The sequence below is a fragment of the Microcebus murinus genome, chromosome 3 (genome assembly GCF_040939455.1).
Source record: "Microcebus murinus isolate Inina chromosome 3, M.murinus_Inina_mat1.0, whole genome shotgun sequence".
NCBI lineage: Eukaryota > Metazoa > Chordata > Mammalia > Primates > Cheirogaleidae > Microcebus > Microcebus murinus.
Genome location: NC_134106.1, coordinates 76,367,884 through 76,389,893, shown reverse-complemented (window position 1 = coordinate 76,389,893; position 22,010 = coordinate 76,367,884). Strand labels below are relative to the sequence as shown.

The following is a 22,010-nucleotide window of genomic DNA, read 5'->3' as shown; positions in this document are numbered from 1 at the left end:
GGCGCCTGTAGTCCCAGCTACTTGGGAGGCTGAGACAGTAGGATCACTTGAGCCCAGGAGTTTGAGGTTGCTGTGAGCTAGGCTGACATCAGGCACTCACTCTAGCCTGGGCAAAGTGAGACTCTGTTCTCTGTTTCAAAAAAAAAAAAGAATTTCCTGCCTTACACTGCCATGTGGGTGTCCTAGATTGCTAGCCCCTTTCAGGATAAAGACCAGATCTAATACTTATCTAGTGGACACTGAAATATTTTGCCAGGCATATTATTGAGAATGATTTTATTTTTAAGCATCATATATATACATTTATAAGCGTACAAGTGATGTATTTTATGTACATAGGTTAGGTTGCTCTTTAAGGATAGCATTAAGTGCCTACTGAAAAATTATTTTATACAAGAGTGAAGTTTGAAAAATAACAAACATCAATTTAGGAGACTAAAACTACACATGAATATAGAGAATGGATACAGATTTTCATAATCCAGAACAGAACCCTTACCCACTCTGCCCTCTACCCTCCTCCCTCCTAGGTGGTCACCATAGGGCAGAAACTGTAATCAATCAAGGACAGACTTCAGAGTGTGTTACCCAGACAGTAATGGAGACAGGGAAGAGCAACAGATGAACTGGCATTTTGGTAGTTGGCCATTGCGAAAGCGATGGGCCTGCTGCTGTTGACTTCTCTGCAGTGAACTCAATCTCCTTGCCTCACAAGAACATCAGAAAGGTCCTCTGTTCCTTCCAGCTTTAGATTCTGAGGGAAGACCAGAACACATGGACTTTGGTATACTGAGAATGAATCATAAAGCAAATTCTAGTTGAGGTAATAAGGCAGTGACTACAAAGAATGAGGTTTGTCCTATGATTATAAAGAAAATTATATCATTATATTTGCATGATAAAGCTGGCTCCCAATCCTTGCCAATACCAGGAGAAAAAGCAAAGAGCAAGCCTTCTCTGGCTCTGGTTCCTGCAATACTCTACCTGTGAAGGGCCTAATAGCTGCGCTATCTGCCCTTAAGTGGCTAAGGGAAGCGGATGGGAAGGCCGTCAGGAACCACAACACATAGGTACCACAGTCCCCCCTTATCCTTGAGGGCTATTCCAAGACACCCAGTGGGTGTCTGAATCTATGGATGGTACCAAACTCCATGTATACTATGTTTTTTCCTATACATACACACCTATGATAAAGTTTATAAATTAGGCACAGCAAGAAATTAACAACTAATAAAATGGAACAGTGAAGTAAATAAGGATGACTTGAACACAAGCATTGCAATACTGTGACAGGTGATCTGATAACTGAGAAGCTACTAAATAACTAATGGGCAAGGAGTATTAACAGTGTGGGCATGCTGGACAAAGTAATGATTCATGTCCTGTACAAGATAGTGAGATTTCCCCATGTTACTCAGAATGGAAGCAATTTAAAACATGAATTGTTAATTTCTAGAATTTTCCACTTAATATTTTCAGGTCACAGTTTACTACAGGTAATTGAAACCATGGATAAGGGGGGATACTGTATTAACCCCATCCATGTGTACCTGAGCCAGGTACTCCCTGGCCCCTGCTGCCCAATGGTCCCATCCCTCATTATGTCCTTGCAGCTGCCCTCTCTCCCCAGTCTCTGTGCTGGCCTTTTCCCCACCTCCCAACTCTTACCTGACCTAGGAGTTCTCTTCATCAATCTTAGATGATTTTCCTCAGGACTAAGCAGCTGTCAGAAGCCTTTCCTGACTAACTTCATCATCATCCCCACCCCTCACTCTGTACTGGAAGCAGATGGGATGGGTTGGTGCACAACATCCACTTGTCCTCTTCCTGGAGCACCTTCCTGTGCTGCTAAAGGTGGACAGCTCAGATCACAAGTTGCACATTTTCTGCAGCTCAGATTCCAGAAGTTGCTTAGGTTTGGCTAATCAGTCACATGCTGCTGGCATGCGGAGCCCTGGGGGCAAAGGACCCACATCCATCACCGGACTCTAACTCTGAGATCGTTACCAGAGTGATGGAGGAAGAGTCCAGATGGGAGTAAAAGACTGAGAGAAGGAAGGCCAAGAAAATGTCAAGTTCTTATATGAAGTGCCGAGAATATTTCTCTTGGTGGTTCTAAGCTTTGTGTTATCACAGATCCTTGTAGATTATCATGATAAATATGGCCAATGTTACCAGTCCAATCTTCTCAAATAGCTCAAAGCCGAGCCCCAGTAATGGCCTCAGTGCTCAGCCCAGTAAGTCATGGGCTATGGCCATCCCCATTCTTCAAATGCTGAGTACTCTGGGGTCCTTAAAAAGAGCCTTGATCACAGCAAAGTGAACAAGCCTGTCACTGGAGGCAGGAAAGCAGAGCTAGGGTCAGAGCACCAGGAACCTAGGTGACACCACAGAATCATCAATGTTTCTTAGCAGTGTTGACTCAGCCAGGCTAATTGGGAACCAAGTGAGTGACATAAAGCTGCTCTGTCATGGGCAAAAGGCAGGTTTCTGTGGAGACACAGCCTAGGGCAGGGTTTCTGAGCTTTGGAAGCACCCTATGCTTTAGGAGCCAGCACCTACCTATGTCCATAAAGAAGGTGTAAGAATAAGATTCCAGGCCTCCCCTCAATAGCTTAGCAGCAACACTCCTGAAGTCACAGAGACAGATGGCCTGTGTGCCATCTACCTCAGATGGAGAATCTTCAGCAGAGCTACTTGTGGATCCACAGGGCAATATATTTTTTTATTTTTTCCTTAGTCATTCTTTCTTCATGTAGTTTGCATCTGACATCAGATACCATAGGATGTGTCAAGTATGGGAACTACCATCTCCATAACCACAGACAGGTGCTGCATGCACATCACCATCATCTGCATGGGCTTCTGAAGACAGGTCATCTCTCCAGAGTCAGCTGTGGTCTGCCTGCCTTCCTTCCAATGACAAGCCATGTAATTCCAGCACTCCTGGGTTGACAACCATCCGCAGTGGCTCTGAAGCACAATCATTCCCTCTTGGGAGCTAAATTGGGCTCTTTTGTTCAGGCCTTAGTTTTGAATACCCAGACTAGTGGTTACAGGCCCTTAGGTCAGCATGGCAGTCAGAGACACATAGTGCTTTGTCCTTGCTCAGTGACTCTTCTATACCTGCTTCCCACCCAAATACAAACTAGCTTCTGCCAACTGGACAGTATCTTTTTCTTCTTCAATGAGGTGATGAGGTAAGGAATGGGCAAGAGAAAAACTGGTCCCTGACTCCCAGTGGTGGGTCTTTTAGATTGGCTGGTGGCTTTGCTGCACAGGTCATCCTAATTCTATAGGGGAACCTCTCTCCTAAGCAGAGGCAGACCTGGGAAATGGAGCCAATTCTCACCGCTCCTGACTTCATATGAGGCCAGAGGTCACATGTTGGCATGTACGAAATCATGAGCACTTTTACCAGCATCCCGCTTTGGCTACCATTCCACTGAAATCCTATCTAATTAGCCTCTCATGTGGCACTTCAGCATTCAGACAGGTAACGCACTCCAGTGCCTGCCCCTGCTTCCAGGGCAGGGTGCCTGTCCCAGAGCAGGCTTAGAGTCTATGGCAGTGATGCACACAGCAGCCATGGTGCCCCAGCCCACATCCTTCCACTGCAGGTACCTTCCTTCCACTATGGACCAGCTGGCTGGGGGCATTAAAGGACACTAAGTGTCCAGCAGTGCCTACCCAAATACATGGACTTGCTGCGGGCTGCCCTCATTGGGATGTCCCTGAGTAGCACTACCAACCTCCTGAGAAGATGGGTTCCCCTCTGCTCTTTCAATAGCTGTCCCACAGCTACACAGCTGTGGGCTGGCATGGCACAAGGAGTAGCCTGCCACACTGACCCAGCTGGCACGGTGGGACTCTCCTTCGTTGGGACAGATAGCTCTATTCCCAAGACTTTCTTCACTGTTCTTGGCTGCTCCACTTTCCTGGCCATTGCTCCCATATTTTACCACTCTCTCTTCCTTTCATCCTCATCTCTCTCCTCTTTTTTCTGCCATATCTCCCATGTGTCTTGACTTTGGCACTGGCAAGCACTGGCCTTTAAAGTCTTTGACACCTAATGAAGTAAAAGCACTTTATGTTCTCAGGTTGGGGAACTAACTGATAATAATTCCATCATCTAAAATTTTCATGTTTGGGTCCTCTTAACTATTTTCATTGCTAATCAAACCTGATGGCCTTTTTCTACATTACTTCTAGGTGCCTGGTTAATCCTTTAGGTTGAAGGTACTGACTGCATAAGTTACTGCAAATTTAAGATCTCCTACGGCAGCCCATGAAAGATCTAATACAATGTTCATATGAGTTGACACAAATAGGGAATACTCAAATACTCCAATGCTTACCATAATTACCTACCTTTTCATTGGCTAAATGCAGGAGACAGGCAAAAGCCAGAGGTATAGAGAGGTTCTGAGCCATGACAGGGGGCAGGCTGGAAACAAAGGGGCGATTAGTTAGCTAGGTCACTGCAAATCTAAGAACAAAGGCTCATTCATCAAGTATGAATAATACACATACAATGTTTCTCATTCTCACATAAGAAACAAAGAAATATTTCAGATGAATATAAGCAGGTTTTTCTAGTTTCTTATTCAGAAAAAAAATCTCATGTTGCACTCCAGCCACCAAGCACAGAAAAATGCTTCTTTAAATTTGTTCTATATTAACTTATCAATGCAAGGAAGAAACAGAAAAGCTGCAACAAGTGTTATATTAAATAGGTTGTACACAGAGGGGTCCATCACACTAACAGACCCAGCTAAGCTCAGCCGGGACACAGAGGAGAGATGGTGAACACCCCAATCTCTTCCGCCCCCATGTCTCCCAGTATGCACCTCTTCTGCAGGTCCTTTGTGAGTCCACTGAACATCTTCTCACCAGCCACCTCCACTGGGGCCCCTTCTTTTCCAGCTCCACTGTGGTTTGCCTAACAAAATCACATTTATAGGTCAGATATTTAGGGCTAGTTTACTTCTGAAAGTGTGACAGAAACTTACAAAGTTGTATCACCAAAAAAGAAAAAGTTTATACCTAAATGAAATGAAAATAATTTCTTAGTAACCTTTTAAGGAAAAGGATCTATAAAGGGAACCAGTGCCTTAGCCCTAGATCATGACATTGATATTTACTGAGTTACAGTAAACATGCAAGTCAATAGCCAGTATAATCCTGGTAAAGGGGACATTGCAAAGAGGCTTGCAGGTCTTTCTGGGAGGAAAAGACAAACAGTAACAAAAAGCATGATGATTTATAGCTTCAACTGTACTACACAGCTAAGGGCAGCACAAAATCCATATTTAAAAGTAAACTCAAGCCTTCCACTTATACTCTTTCACTTGCATCCATTCTGTTTTAATTGATAAAATCTCATGAGTATGACTCAAGCTTTCTCTGATGAATTCAAGACTACACAGCTTAGGGTCCTCAATCAAATCATGAGTTTTTACTTCTTAGCCAGCAGAAGTAGAAGAGAATGGGTTGAGTTTGCAAAGCTCGGAACATTCCTTGAGTGGAAGTAGTCAGAAAAAAGAGGGAAGGATTCTAACTGAGACTTCACTGGGCTGGACCCAGTTAATCAAGGTCTCACCTTGTTCTGAAGGAGAAAGAGAATCTTATAGCATAATAATTATTTCCCCACTACTTTCCTACTGAGAATACATTCCCCAAATCAGAATTATTAAATCAAAGGATCTAAACATTTCATGGCACCTAAGATGTAGTTATACTACAAACTATACTTTCCAAAAAGGTCATAGGGTCATGCATCAACTTAAATTGCTACCAGCAGTGAATAAGTACGCCACATTTCCCTCAACTCAGTACTGGAAAACACTACTTAACTGCTAAAACTGCTGTTGTTTTAAAGTAGCATAAAGATGCCTTCATTTGTATTTTTTTTTTTTTTTTTTTTTTTTTTTGAGACAGAGTCTCGCTTGTTGCCCAGGCTAGAGTGAGTGCCGTGGCGTCAGCCTAGCTCACAGCAACCTCAAACTCCTGGGCTCAAGCAATATTGCTGCCTCAGCCTCCCGAGTAGCTGGGACTACAGGCATGCGCCACCATGCCCGGCTAATTTTATATATATATTAGTTGGCCAATTAATTTCTTTCTATTTATAGTAGAGACGGGGTCTCACTCTTGCTCAGGCTGGTTTCGAACTCCTGACCTTGAGCAATCCGCCCGCCTCAGCCTCCCAAAGTGCTAGGATTACAGGCGTGAGCCACCGCGCCCGGCTCATTTGTATTTTTTGATTACCGGCAAGACTGAAGCACATCTTATGTATTAGTTTGCCATCTGTATCACCTTTCGTGTGACCTGCCTATTTGTGTACTTGGTTCAGTTCTGTCTTAGAGGCATGATGTTTTCCTTATATTTTTAAATAAATTTTTCTGTGTTGGAGCCATTGACCAAATCTTCCAGCCCTAGAAATAATCCACTCTACTCCCACATTCTGGGCACCTAGAGAACCAGCAAGGTACCTTTACCTCTGTATCTGTTTCCTTTCTGGAGAACTCTGTCAGCAAATTCCACATGTTCTTCTTCAACTTCTTCATGTCCATCTTTTTGGCAGTCTTGGCATATTGAATTTCAATTTTATTCACCTAAAATAGGTATATGACAAATTAAAACTAAGCAGAAGAAAAAGAAAATTTACCATCAATTCACTAAAAAAAACCACAAAAGCCTGGAGTTCCAACAAAGAAGGAATTCAGTTTCAATCACAGAATTACAGAGCTCTCTTTGGGCACACTAAAATAGAGTACCTCATGTCAGATCTCATTTCTTTTTGATCAAGTATTAATACAAGCCACATTAAGGCTAACCTGGGATTCCAGTGTAAAAGAGATAAGTGAATAAAATATTAATGAAAGCACCAAGTCTGCGACCTGGTATGGAACAGATAAATGTTTAATGCATCATAATTTAATACAAACGGAATCTGGCCAAGATAATTCAGAGCCATGTAGCTAGCTAGCCTCACTGAATTAGCATATTACTGATGTGACTCTCATAGAGGCGGCAAATATAGCTTTCAGGCAAACAATATTTCTCAGCTGTTTCATCCTTACCTTCTGAGGCTCAGCTACCAGATTTGATTCCCCATATGTTGTGATGTTTAATCCTTGGACTTCAGGATTGTCACGGTTCTCTTGTGCTGTCTTAGATGGATGACAAGGATAAGATGTGAGGTCGAAGGTCCCAGCTGGTCCCACAAATAAGTTATCTGACTCTTCATCATCACTGTCAGCAGCCTGGAGAAAGAAACAGCTCTTCAATTTTGATGGAAGCTGTCACAGGAGCTTAGAAACATCCTTAAAATAGACCCTTTGAGCAGGAGTTAAAAGGAATTTAATAATCATAACTGCCAGTGTCCTCTTCGGCTTCTAATCAACTGAGGACTTCATTTTACAGAAAGCATTCTCCAAATACTAGAGACGTGACTAGCCCACATCACCCAACCTAAGCACAGGAGATTCTAGGTGTCATCCAGTCAGTAGCAGAGGGACCACCTGGGAGCCAGTGAGAAAGTCATTCTTGGGACCATGCCCAGAGTGGATCAGAATCTCTGGGGTGGGGGCGAAGTGGTGGTCAGGAATTGGTCTTTTAATAGGCTCCCTGGGTGATTCTTATGCATGTTAAAGTTTGAGAAGCACTGGTCAAGAGTTCATTCTGGATCTTCACTAAAATATAACCACCTAATTCTCCTCCAAGTAAGAAAATAAGGTGAATAAATTATTCTTCCAGTTCTTTGCACCTCACCATGTACAGGAACACAGATGAAACCTAATATTTTTCCCATTTCTGTTACCTATATTAGCTTTCTCATTAATAGACTCATAGAAGCAACATGGAACCAAGATCTAAAGATGGGGAGTGGCGGCTGCCGGGCGCGGTGGTTCACGCCTGTAATCCTAGCTCTCTGGGAGGCCGAGGCGGGTGGATTGCTCAAGGTCAGGAGTTCGAAACCAGCCTGAGCAAGAGCGAGACCCCGTCTCTACTATAAATAGAAAAAAATTAATTGGCCAACTAATATATATAGAAAAAAATTAGCCGGGCATGGTGGCGTATGCCTGTAATCCCAGCTACTCAAGAGGCTGAGACAGGAAGATCACTTGAGCCCAGGAGTTTGAGGTTGCTGTCAGCTAGGCTGATGCCACAGCACTCACTCTAGCCTAGGCAACAAAGCAAGACTCTGTCTCAAAATAAATAAATAAATAAAAAATAAAGATGGAGAGTGGCTTATACCAGTTCACAAATGAGAGAACTAAAATCAGAGCTAGAAGCCTGGTCTCCTGATATACACCTCAAACACTTTTTTTTTTTTTTACCACGTCTGTTTTGTTTACTTAGCCAAAACACTAGCTCCTACAAGCAGAAAGTGTTTATGTTCCTTTGAAATCCTCAAAGAGCCAACATTAGTGTTTTGTAGCACAGGCTAAAGACCCATCCGTATGTCAACTCATTCACTGAAGTGTGGCTATCTGCTTCCTGTGTGTAGGGTTTGAGGTAAGGCAGGCTAAGGTTGAGGATGTTTCCTCAGCTCTGCTCAGTTCCCTGCACTGAAGTCAGACCCTGCACCCAGAAAACCCCTAGTGGATTTAGTATTTTCTATAGTCTCTTGCAATATGGAAGGGGGAGACGGGAAGCAGGAAAGAAAGCCTCCACAGCTTAGAAAAGAGGAGTTCTTCACCCCCTTTACCTGTAATCCAGGGCAAAAGTTAGAGGTGTCATTAGGATTGTTGTAATCATAGTCTTCAATTTCTTCATAATGCTCAGTCTCTGCCTTCTGGCCCTGGGCCATCTTAAGTAACTAGAATAAGAAGAATAAATGCAGAAAGCAATTTTTAGAAAAGCAGCTACTGGCCAGGCATAGTGGCTCACGCCTGTAATCCTAGCACTCTGGGACACCAAGGCGGAAGGATCACTTGAGGTCAGAAGTTTGAGACCAGCCTGACCAAGTAGCAAGACCCCGTCTCTACCAAAAAATACAATAAATTAGCCAGGCATGGTGGTGCACACCTGTAGTTCCAGCTATTTGGGAGGCTGAGATAGCAGGATCACTTGAGCCCAGCAGTTTGAGGCTGCAGTGAGCTATGATGACGACACTGCACTTTAGCCTGGGCAATAAAGTGAGACTCTGGCAAAAAAAAAAAAAAAAAAAAAGCAGCTACTGAACTATGTTTGGAAAAGCAATCTTAGTTCCTATGCCAATATTTTCCTAGAATCACACGATTTTAGAGTTAGAAGGGCCTTGACAAGCCACCTAAGTCCAACAAACTTTTCAAACTTCACATGGCAAGCCTGACATAGCAGGGCTCAGAGCCTCCACCCATCCCAAATAAACCAGAGGAGCTCCATTTCTATCTGATTTGCAATTAGGTCTTCTACACAGTTTTTACCTTAAAGAAAGTTCCTTCACTAAAAACAAAAGTTGGAAACCTACAGCTCTCTAAAAGGAAATCAACTTGTTGCACTGAAACAATTCTGACAGAAAGCTCATGACCTTAATTAACAGTCAGTGTGTCCCATTCCTGGGGTGCAACCATTGTTCCCTACATAGCAAAAGGAGAAACATTTAGCTCTTCCCCTCTAATTATATTCATAGGTCCTTGTCCTGCTCCCAGAACAACTCTGCCTTCTCTTGTGGGTGCCTGTTGAACACAGCCCTTCAAATACTTGCAGGTCCTTAGATTGGCGATTTACCTGACATATGTGTCTCTTAAGTGGGGGAAATGTGGTTGAAGGTGCGTACAAGAGCGTACTAAATATTTTAATATAATTCTGTATTTCAAAAACACAAACTCAGCATGTGTTTGTAATACAAGTTCAAAAATAATATTTAACAACAAATATTTATTGAGTTAAAAAATGCCTCATTTTCTTCTACTGTTCCTCATGTGACACACTTCTGAATCCCTCTCCATTTAGAATACTGTCCTCTGGGCACACTTTCAATAGTCCCTAGCAAAATGTCCAGTGCTTATTAATACAGGCATACCTCAGAGATATTGAGAATTTGGTTCCAGACCACCAGAATAAAGCAAATATTGCAATAAAGTGAGTCACAGGAATTTTTTGATTTCCTAGTGCATAAAAAGGTTATGCTTACAACTATGTTGTTGTCTATTAAGTATATAATAGCACTATGTCTAAAAAACAAAGTACATACTTTAATTAAAAATACTTTATTGCTAAAAAATATTAACAATCATCTGAGCCTTCAGTGAGTCATAATCTTTTTGCTAGTGGAAGGTCCTGTCATGATGTTGACTGATGGGGTGGGAGTTGCTGAAGGTTGGGGTAGCTGGACAATTTATTAAAAGAAGACAATAAGGAAGTTTGCGGCACTGATTGATTTTTCCTTCCACAAAAGATTTCTTGGTAGCCTATGATGCTGTTTGATAGCATTTTACCCACAGAACCACTTACAAAATTGAAGTTAATCCTCTCAATGCTGCTTAAACTAAGTTTAAGTAATATTATAAATCCTCTTTTGTCATTTCAACAATGTTCACAGTATCTTCACCAGAAGTAGATTCCATCTCAAGAAACTACTTTCTTTGCACATTCATAAGCAACTCCTCATCTGTTTAAGTTTTATGAGATTACAATAATTCAGCCCCATCTTCAGGCTCTACTTCTCATTCTAGTTCTCTTGATATTTCCACTACATCTGCAGTCACTTTCTCCACTGAAGTCTTAAACCCCTCAAAGTTACCCATGAGGACTGAAATCAACTTCTTCCAAACTCCTGTTAATGCTGGTATTTCGACCTCCTTCCATGAATCATCAGTGTTCTTAATGGCCTCTAGAATAGTGAATCATTTCCACAGACCCATTTAATTTAAAAAAAAAAAAAAAAAATAGAATAGTGAATCCTTTCCATAAGGTTTTCAACTGACTTTGCCCATATCCACGTAGAGGCCAATGTAGGATTATTAATTGGCCTAATTTCAATATTGTATCTCAGGGAATAGGGAACCCCGAGGAGAGAGAAATGGGGGAAAGGCCAGTCAGTGGAATAGTCAGAACATACAATATTGGGTTCACATGCTTATATAGGCACAGTTTATGGTGCCCCAAATCAATTATAATGACAACATCAAATATCACTGATCACCATAACAGATATAATATTAATGAAAATGTTTGAAATATTGCAATAATTACCAAAATGTGACACAGACATGAAGTAGGTACATGCTGTTGGAAAAATGGCATACCAACAGATTTGTAAACCTTCAGTTTGCAAAAAAACATGGTATCTGTGAAGCACAGTGCAGTGAAGCATAAAACAAGGTACGTCTATAGTCATTTTCCCCATGTAGCTCTGCTGGAAGAATAAGGAATCTCCAGCTCCTGCTGCCAGGCTGCCCTACTTCACACAGTAAAATTTATTCCTGTGGATAAGAAACGCAAATTCTTTCCCTATAAGAAACAATTTTGAAGGAAAAACAAACAAACAAACAAACAAAACAGGCTCTGGAGTACAATGAGCTAAATGACTTTCTTCTACCACCTTCATATTTGAATATGCAAATTACCACTACCTTACATATGCAAATTATGCCACATTACTGAAAGGTTCATAAGGGCTGGAGGGAAAGGAGTGTGGCTTGTGACCAGACAGCAGTTCCTGCACAAGTTCCTATCAAGTGGCTTCATCCTGGGGCTGAGCAAGGCTTGGTGGAAATGTTCTACCACTTGCCTTCACTTTGCCTATCTCCACTCTTCTACCTCAGGGCCCTATCTGTGCTATGACTATTGTTGATGGCATCTAACCAATATTGACCACAGCCACAGTCTCCACAACTATTGCAACTTTGCATCTCTTTCTGTGTTTGTAAGGGAATTTCCATTAAGTGGACAATATTAACCAGAAAGAAAAATATATCCAGATTGCTTTATAAAAATAGAATGTGAGATATCAGTGAATTCAGGGAAATACACACATATCATTAAGATTTTGTGGGAAAATAGGCAAAATAAAGAAGAGGAAACTATGAACTGTTCATATACTTGACACCAAGAGTAGGACAACCAGGAATGCGAGTAGAGGATCTACATGAAATGGAACTTAGTATGACCCAGTAGTGTCTGGTTGCCTTGGTAACAGGGGCATACACTTGCTACCGTGTTTCCCTGAAAATAAGACCTACTCATAAGATAAGCCCTAGCAGGATTTCTAAGCATTTGTGCAATGTAAACCCTACCCCGAAAATAAGACCTAGTGATGGGCGTGGCTACGCAGTGTATCTGCACAACTCATGCATTTCGCCTCCGAGCAGTAAAGACGAGAAGCCCTTCTCATCTGCCCCATCCTGACAACTACTATCCCAGAGGTGACCGGAAAGGTGTGGGCAGCCCCACCAACAAGGTTGGCTCCCCCTGTCAGGTCCCGGCCATCCTGTGCGTGCTGCAAGCTGAGGCTTTGAGGGGAAAGTTTCCTCTGTAAAGTGAGGAGTTTTAGGTATTGTGCGTCCCCAGGAGGAAGAAGGAAAGCTGTGGCTGCCATTTTACTCATTTTACTTTTACTCTATTTGAATAAATGTAGATTGTTGTACTGTACTTAAAAAAAAAAAAAAAACACATACCCTGAAAATAAGCCCTAGGGTATCTTCTTGAGGAAAAATAAATATAAGACCCTGCCTTATTTTCAGGAAAACACCAGCACCGTAAGAGCCCCAGGAGAATGAAGTAGATGGCAATCAGGGCACAACACCAGGTGGTCTAGACTGAGCACTCTACTTAACAGTCTTAGAAGGACCCTAGGAAGGCTGTGCAGCACGAGGGACTCTCTGAGGATGTGACCCCATGTGTCATCATGGGCTCATTTCTATATTTGGATCGTGAATAAGGCAATGTGGACCTCGTAAAGTATCTCCTGGGGAATAAATAGACAACTTCAATGACAAAGTGAGAAAATCACGAAATAACTAAAATTTTTGTAAACTTTATCAAAAGACCTTACACTCACCCTTACATTTTAGCATGGGGTCTTTGGTGTCCAGCATTCTAGCCAGGTAAGATATTTCTGAGTCTTTAGTGTGCATCTATCCTATAAGCTTTTCCCTTTAGCTTCACTTGCTCTCATAGCAATTCCCCTTAGCTAACACATACCCCTCCTCATGTGCCCCCCTTTCCTGTAGCATGCAATACCTAACAGTCACACTACCAGCCCCTTCATTCCTTGCATGCTGTCAGCAGGCTTGGCAATAACGTAGCTTAAAGGAACCAAGAAACAGCCTTACCCTTGTGCCTGGTTTGAGATGAAGCTGGACAAGAGTATCGACATCATAGTGGAAATCTGTAGGAAGAGTGGTGGCTTTCCAATTCTGGTTCTCCAAAGTGGACTTGGCCAGAATAATAGCAGCCTATTAATTAAAAAATAAAAAATAGGTGTTTTTTAGGCATCTTTAATAACAATGGTCAAAACGTGGGTTTTTTGTTTGTTTTTTAAAGAAATTGGGTCTGGACAATTAGTCTACCATCAAAGTTTCACAGTTCCGTCTAAAAGAGTGATTTTGTTATTATAGATATTACTCTCCTTATTCTAAATTTGATTCTTATGCCACTGAGTTTGGGACTATTTTTTGAAAGTGCCTTAGGGAAAGAGGAAAAATGAAAACATTCATTTACTCTAAGAGTTAAATTTATAATGAATTTTTAAAAATGAGGCCAGTGTGGTGGCTCACACATGTAATCCTAGCACTTTGAGAGGCTGAGGTGGGAGGATCACTTGAGCACAGGAGTTTGAGACCAACCTGAGGAACACAGAGAGACCCCATCTGTACAAAATATAGAAAAATTAGCCAGGTGTGCTACACCTATAGTCCCAGTTTCTTGAGAGGCTGAGGTAGGATCATTTGAGTCTAGGAGTTTGAAGATGCAGTGAGTTATGATGACACCACGGCACTCCAGCCTGAGTGACAGAGCTAGACACTGTCTCTTAAAAAATCACAGGTAAAAGGGAAAGAGAAGTGCAAAGAGTAATTTAAGTAATTTAAGAAAGCACCAATACTAATAAATCCAACACAAACCTTTGTTTTTCGAAAATATACATCAAAGTCAATATCATCTTCAAAGTCAATTTCAAAATCTTTCTTTGTACTCTTCTTTTTGTTCTCTGATTGGGAGGGAGCATCTTCTGCAGAAATGAACATAGATGTCAACACTGTTTCACCTCTGTGGCCTAAACTATTTACTTATCTACAAGATGGCATTTGTGTCTGAGCATCACAACAGTAGTAGGAATGCTAAATCATATATCTCATTTTTGTTCTAAACTTATAATTTGTATTTTGGCTAACAAAACACATAAAAAAAATGCTAATTCCTTCCTTTCAAAGAGAGAATGCAAAACACATAACGCTGGCATTGGCATAGCCCTTCTGCATTCTACAGAGTGCTGGCTTGTGCAATAACTACTACGTGTCCCCTAAAGCTCGGTGGTCATTCCCACCTAGGGCCATTGTGTAAAGTTATGTGGAGCAGTGTGAGGTTGTAAATTCAGTTCTCCTGTCTCCAGATACTTACTCTTCCCATTCAGAGGCCTAGATTTTGACTGACCTTTCATTCCAGGCCAGGCCAAGTGACTGTCCAACCAGGAGGCTGGCTTAAGTGTATGCTTCTTCAGCTTATCAGGAGGTGCAACAGAGCCACAACTGGCATTCCCTTCCTTGGCTAACTGCTGACTGGTTGGTCATCTATACTATTCTTTCCTTAAAGTTCCATCTAAAAGTACATACGTTTGCGTCGAGGCCTAAAGCGCCAGTGATCCGGGCCAGCCCACATCGACATGGTTCGGGGACTGAAATAGGAATATTCTCCAGGTTTCATGGAAAGAAGAGGGCACATGGTCCTAATATCTCCATCCCCAAGGGAAATTGTTTCTTCCCTGTAACACACATGAAATCATGTTTGTATATGCTCTCTATATAATTGTGTATTTACATGTAAAGGAGCATATGGTATCATTAAAGACTCTACCTACTCACTTTTCCACAAATGAGCAGCATTTCTAAGAGGAAGTCCAATATAAAAACTTCATTATTAACAATTCCTTAGTTTTCACTTCTCAAGTGCTTTTGCTTCTCTTAATTTTATAATATGATCATATTTACACAAGTACTTCAGAAGTTTCAAAGTGCTTCAAAAAATGCTAGTTTACCCATATTTGATGGATAGGAAGACAGAGATACAGAGAAATTAAGTTTTTACATTAGATTACACAGCTAGCAAAATGCCAGAGCTAGGAATTAGACATAATTCCCTGAATCCCAGCCTCAGCATCTTTCCATACACAAGGCTTCTTGCGACACAAGATGACAGTCCCTCATTCTTTCCTCACCATCTTTCCAGAAATAAGGGCTCCAAGAGACACCACTATAATTCCTACTAAAGGTAAAACAAGGTGTTCTAATTTACATTTTTAGTCCTTCAACCACTTTGGAGGCCCCCTTATAATCCGTTAAGTCATCAGCTTTATTCTTTGCTGTGTTTGCAAAGTTAAGTGGCCAGTCCACCATGGCAGGTTTGCTTTGGCTTTTTACCCTTTCTACAAGGTACTAGAATGCATGAGGTAGCTCTCTCCTAAAGGGCTCTGATATGAGAGAAAGCTGCTGTACTGCCCTGTAAAGGTAAAGGTAACAAGGAAACTTAAGAGTGGCTTTAGGCCAGGCGCGGTGGCTCACGCTGTAGTCCTAACACTCTGGGAGGCCGAAGCAGGTGGATTGCTCAAGGTCAGGAGTTCAAAACCAGCCTGAGCAAGAGTGAGACTCCGTCTCTACTATAAATAGAAAGAAATTAATTGACCAACTAATATATATAGAAAAAATTAGCCAGGCATGGTGGCGCGTGCCTGTAGTCCCAGCTACTTGGGAGGCTGAGGCAGCAGGATCGCTTGAGCTCAGGAGTTTGAGGTTGCTGTAAGTGAGTGCCACGGCACTCACTCCAGCCTGGGCAACAAAGCAAGACTCTGTCTCACAAAAAAAAAAAAAGAGTGGCTTTATATTTGTATTGAGCCATACCTATAAACCCCCTTTACATCAAGCCCTATAGAATAAGCTAAAAAAGCTTTGAAAAGAGGACTTTGGCTTTATCTACAGCGTCTTTAAAAAACAAAAGTAGGAAATGGTATTTATACATTTATTGCTATTAAAACTTAACTTAATAGCACTTTGGGAGGCTGAGGCGGGCGGATTGCTCAAGGTCAGGAGTTCGAAACCAGCCTGAGTGAGACCCCGTCTCTACCAAAAATAGAAATAAATTAATTGACCAACTAAAAATATATATACAAAAAATTAGCCGGGCATGGTGGCGCATGCCTGTAGTCCCAGCTACTTGGGAGGCTGAGGTAGTAGGATCGCTGAGCCCCGGAGATTGAGGTTGCTGTGAGCCAGGCTGACGCCACGGCACTCACTCTAGCCTGGGCAACAAAGTGAGACTCTGTCTCCAAAAAAAAAAAAAAAAAACTTAACTTAAAAAACTAAAATACACTTTGAAAAAAAAATCACATTTCTAGTCTGTAAGCCCTAGTGCTATAATAGAATCTGACACCTAGCCTATGTTATTAAGTAACAAATGTACTGCACTGTGACCTCCAGAGGGAGAAAGAAGATGGTTTCAATAGCATCCCTACTCAATTCTCATGGTTATTCTTTGTTAAAATTTTGGCAGTTGGGCTGGGAATTTATAGGCAAAGGTATGAAGAGCTTGGCTCCCATTCCCAAGAGTCTGTGGACCAGGGCTGGACAGAAGCTCTGTGGCCTTCTTGAACGCCAGTCATTCAATAATTGTTTCAACACACAATGCTGTGTGGCAGGCACTCAACCAGTCCTAACTTCACCACTCAGTGACTAAACTAACCCACAGTTTATCCATTTTTCAAGGCCTGCCCCCTCCATCAAACTTTTCCCATCCTCTCCAGTGGAACTCTTTATTTCTTCTGTCCTCCCACCCTTAATATCACAGGGCTTCTCCTTCAACTTATTCCCGGTTCAGTCCCGTTGTCCTAATACCAGCAAGTTAAAGGGCTCCTTCCAGCTGGCTCCTAGCACATCAGCCAGCATGCAGCAGAATGCTTCATTCTCACATGAACAAAGGAGGCTGGACTCTGGGCCCTGACCCCTGACTCTGTCTTTAAACACAGTAAGCACACTATAAAAGCACACCTGTACCACAGATGGGTCAGCTAGAGAACACTTGGCCCCACCACTGCAGAAAGAGGGGAGTTACCTGAGCTGCTCTTAGATATCAAGTACTTTGGCAGATGAGTCCTTATTAGTATATGTCCACAAAGAGCTCCACTTTTATACCGTGCACAGTTGTCCAAAGTATTGCCTTTCAGGAACCAATAACATGGGGCATCCTACATAACTCTGTTATTTATTATCCAGCATTGCCCCCACCCTGAGCTAGAGGCCCTTAAAGACCTTTCAGTAGAGTACAGTGGTTTTCATTCCTGGACGTACAATGCAATCACCTGGGGATGGTGATCAATGCCTACCCACTTCTACCCACTGAGATTCTCAGGTGGTCTGGACTGAAGCCTGCCATCCAAAGCTCACTACATACAGCCTGGACTGGTCAAAGGTACTGGGTGACAACCAGCTCCGCACCATTACTTAACCCCAATGAGGCTGTTTCGTCATCTGAAAAATGTGGATAACAGGACCTAATTATAGAGTTGTTGCAAGTATTAAATAATTACATTTTATATGTTATATAAATAATGTGAATAACACATGTAAGGCATCTGTTATCATGTCTGGCACAAAGTCAGAATAATAAGGAGCTCAATAAACATCAGATATTCCTATTATCATCTAGTCCCAACCTTTCATTTTATGGATGAGAAAACAAAGACCCCAAACGGTATGATGACCAGGCACAGTGGCTCATGCCTATAATCCTAGCACTTGGGAGGCTGAGGCGGGAAGACTGCTTGAGGTCAGGAGTTCAAGACCAGCCTGAGCAAGAGTGAGACCCCCATCTCTACTAAAAATGAAAAAATTAACAGGCTATTGTGGCACATGCCTGTAGTCCCAGCCACTCAAGGGGCTGAGACAGGAGGAACAAAAGCTGAGACTAGAACCACAGCCTACTACCCCTAGTGCACTCAGTAGGATAGAGTCTAAATTTTGTGTTGTTTGGAACTGGGGAGAGACATCTGTTCAAAATAACCAGCAGAAAACATCTTCTAAAACAAAATGAAGTCATTGAAGCCCTTTGTTACTGTGAGTCCCTCAGATGTCACCTCACTGGTTTAAGAAAAGTAATAACTTGGCCAGGTGCAGTGGCTCACACCTGTATTCCTAGCACTCTGAGAGGCCAAGGCAGGTGGATTTCTCAAGGTCAGGAGTTCAAAACTAGCCTGAGCAAGAGCCAGACCCCATTTCTACTAAAAATAGAAAGAAATTAATTAATATTCAACTAAAAATATAGAAAAAATTAGCCAGGCATGGTGATGCATGCCTATAGTTGCAGCTACTTTGGGAGGCTGAGGCAGGAAGATTGCTTGAGCCCAGGAGTTTGAGGTTGCTGTGAGCTAGGCTGATGCCACGGCACTCTAGCCCAGGCAACAGAGTAAGACTCTATCTCAAAAAAAAAAAAGAAAAAAGAAAAGAAACGAAACAATTCTACTCTGACATTTGAAAATGACATTAGAAGAATTTATCCCACTCACCTGCCTGCCATTTCTTATTTCTTAGAAAACAGAATGGGAATAGGGCAAAACCACAGCTATGTTAATAGTACAAATCAGGAGAGGATGGTGCTAATGGCCTGGATGGTTAATTTCACCTGGAGGTGCCAAACGTTCAGCCCCCCACGTTTCTACTTGGATTCTCAGAGACATTACTAGTTTAATCATTTCCCACATGGGTAAACTGTGCTCAGAAAAGAAATCTCTTATCCTGGAGACATTCAAGCAGTGTTTTTGTGGGAAATTATACTCTATAACTTCTAGGGTTTTACACAAATTAAACCAGCTCAGCTGTCTCCAATCCCAGGCTTGCAAAGTTCTGTTATAACAGTTAACAGAGGAACAGTTTACTCTAACCCCATGGAATCTCCTACTCCCGGGCCCATTCAAAGCCTTTAGAGGTCCTACACACTAAAGGGTTGTGAGTTTCTGCTCCTAAATCATATCCCAAATTAAAACAATATTAATCTATAAACTATAAATAATAAAGGCCAACCAATGTGATTTTTTTAATGATGCTTACTAGAGTAATCAAACATTTAAATTACTAAAGACCAACTCTGCTAGCCCTCCTCCAAATATGCTCGATTTTACTGTTGATTTCGTTTTCCTTGCTTTGCTCGTGCCCAGTCTGCATGAAAATGCATGTGGTAACAATAACCAGACTAAAGTAGCTGCCAGATCCCAGGTACTTTGTTCCAGCACTTTACTGTTCTAATCCTTACAAACTCCTACAATGTCAGTTTTATAACCACCAAAGTGACTGAGCCAAGATTCAATGCCAGATGTGATTCCTCTACGAGTCAGAAGGGCTCAGCAGCTGATGTGTACAACAGGTCGCACCAGCCTAGCCAATCAGAAAGGAAATTAGATTAGCCCCAGCAGAAAATTTGTTAAGAATGGATGGAAAACTCCTATGGAAACGCTTTCTGTGACCCTGAGAGCCTTACTGGCAGCTTTGAACCTGGGAGGGCTCCTTCCAGCTCCTGAAGTCCTCATGATCCCCAGCTGCAGGGTGGTCAGGTTCATCGTTGGCATCAAAGTCGTCCTCCAGGGGCCCATCAGGGAAGTCCCCACAGTCACTCTCCTCAACCTCAGCATTGATGTCAAATACCTGGTCATTCTTCTTAAACTTGTCTACCAGGGCTGACACAGACTAGAGGGACAAAACAAGGGTTCTCAAGTTCTGCTTCCTATAACCACACCAGTTTGCCATTGGAGCAACCTTAAATTCCAGTTTCCAGCCTTCTCTTTCCCCTGCACCACCCTTCCCCACCCCCCAACTGCTGGAGCCAGAGTTCTCATGATAATCCTGAGGAAGTTTATATTGTGCAGCACAGGATGAAGCTGTATTGTTGTCAGGCACATTTTGTAAAATGTGAAACAGGAATCTTCACCCATTAACTGCATGTTTACAGAAAACAGTTTTCCATGGAGACCATTTATTTTGGAAGTTGTAATAAGTAGGCTAAAGGGGGCCATGCTAAAAATACACAGAGGAAAGCTCTACACATGACAATTCTCAGGAAACTCTGTGCCAAGGGAATCAACCCCAAAGAGCAGGAAATTCCTCAAGCTTGACAGCAGCCTCAAAAACCAAAGGCCACTAGGCCATGTTCAAGAGTAAATCTGACAAAAAAGGTTCACCCATTAATGGCAGGGCCATCTCACCCTAGGGAAGCAGAAGAGAGAACATGAAGCTGATCCCAGAATTCATTTAGCTATATAATAGTCCTGCTGAGGGTCACAACCCCCCTTACCCCCTACCCCCAGGTTTTCTGTCCCTACAGAAGTGCCAAAGAAAATATTTTCTGTACTCCTGATTAAATAGAAAATGATGCCACAGTTTTGGTTCCCATTGGGCAGAACTAATCCTGGGCCATCTAACTGAAACTACAAGCCGCTGGAGGAGTGCCCAGAGGCCTTATAAGTCCAAAAGTTGACCTCACCTCATTATGTGTCTCACTGTCCCATTTAGTAAACTGGAATCCAGCCAGGGAAGGGCAGATCTGGCGATCTTCTGTACACTGCTGCAAGGGCACTGGAAAGGACAGCAAGAACACAAAGAGAGATTAGAGGTGAGTCAAGTACATTCCTCATTCCCTGCAAAATGACACCAAGGGCACAACAGAGAGGAGAGGCACACAGTCACCTCACTGTTCTCCAGCAGAGGCTCGAGTATCAACAGTGGCTGGCTGGCAGCCAAACTCTGTGTTGGGACTCTCCAGGGAGCCAGAAGGTACACAGGCAACACCCACATTGGGGTTAGGCTAATGTACTGTCATTCCGCGAATTAGTAAAATACTAGAGGGAGAAACCTAAAGCACAGACATTTGATTGTGAAATGAACTCTGTGCCCTATGCTATAGTTGGGAAATCAAAATCCCTTCTTCTTAAAAGTATGCTAAGTAGATCCTTTTGTAGTTCATAAGCATGACAACTGGGTTTTCACACATTTGTGAGTTGTGCTTTCCTCAAACCTTGCTCCAATGTTGGCACATTACCCATTGATGTGAAAAAAAATACACTAAGTACATAAACAATCATGAAATGGTACTTATTTTTAGTCCCAAACTAAACTAACAAGAGATTACTTACCTCAGGGGACTAGAGCCCCAGCAGAGAGCATAAACTTGGAAAATAGAATATTAGCATAAAACAGTTACACTAAGCAAAATTTAGGCAAGAAGAAAAAGGACAAGAATTGGTGTGGTCATACTTGTACAGCCCTGGAGGGGAAAGATCAATTTCATTCAACACGTAAAAATGATTACACGCAAGAGTAGCTATTACACTGCATGCATCTGGCCTTCACACCTGCCCTCACCTTGTCACAACATCCTGAGAAGATTCCCCAAGCAGGGGATGGATAGGTAGAACAGGAGGGATGTTAAAATCTTTGCCAAGCCAGTACAGGGAACTGATAATAGGACATGTCAGTTCTGAGACTGTCACAGAGGAGTTTCAAAACAATCCATAATGCCCTCTTCTCCTCGTGACCCCTGGATTGGTAATAAAGAATAAGGCCTTTGTAACTAGATAAAGGTCTCTTTAAGTCCCCTTCTTAAGTCCAAACTCTGACACTCCAGGACGAGCCCTGACAGTGACAGCTAGGTGCAGTGAGTACCTAAAGTATGTGGCGCATATAGACCAGAGACAATGGTTACAAAAGTTAGTAGGTTGCTAGGCACTCCTAAAAGTTCCTCTGGAATTTGGCATTCCAGAGGAACCTTATGAGTAATTTAAGCCTGCAGTCCCCAACCCCTAGGCTGTGGCCCATTACTAGTCTGTG

At 42.3% G+C, this 22,010-nt stretch overlaps 1 protein-coding gene and 1 non-coding gene across 3 annotated transcripts in view; one reads left to right on the top strand and one right to left on the bottom strand.

The window, feature by feature from the left end:
* Positions 1-262: 262 nt before the first annotated feature.
* The window catches only part of NCAPH (non-SMC condensin I complex subunit H), a 42,187-nt gene continuing 20,439 nt past the window's right edge, over positions 263-22,010 (bottom strand). For both annotated transcript variants that reach the window (XM_012786905.3, XM_076000994.1), the window contains exons 8-18: positions 20,668-20,759; positions 19,669-19,874; positions 14,763-14,911; positions 14,055-14,161; positions 13,266-13,388; positions 8,714-8,824; positions 7,083-7,265; positions 6,498-6,614; positions 4,851-4,942; positions 4,372-4,447; positions 263-754 (exon numbers count right to left, since the gene is read on the bottom strand). In XM_012786905.3, coding sequence (XP_012642359.1) covers positions 695-754; positions 4,372-4,447; positions 4,851-4,942; positions 6,498-6,614; positions 7,083-7,265; positions 8,714-8,824; positions 13,266-13,388; positions 14,055-14,161; positions 14,763-14,911; positions 19,669-19,874; positions 20,668-20,759 — 1,316 coding nt within the window. In that variant the 3' untranslated portion in view covers positions 263-694. The remainder of the gene's footprint in view (positions 755-4,371; positions 4,448-4,850; positions 4,943-6,497; positions 6,615-7,082; positions 7,266-8,713; positions 8,825-13,265; positions 13,389-14,054; positions 14,162-14,762; positions 14,912-19,668; positions 19,875-20,667; positions 20,760-22,010) is intronic.
* LOC142870401 (small nucleolar RNA U13) lies at positions 21,131-21,231 on the top strand. The gene has a single exon (XR_012918803.1). It is a non-coding gene; the product is annotated as a small nucleolar RNA U13 (small nucleolar RNA).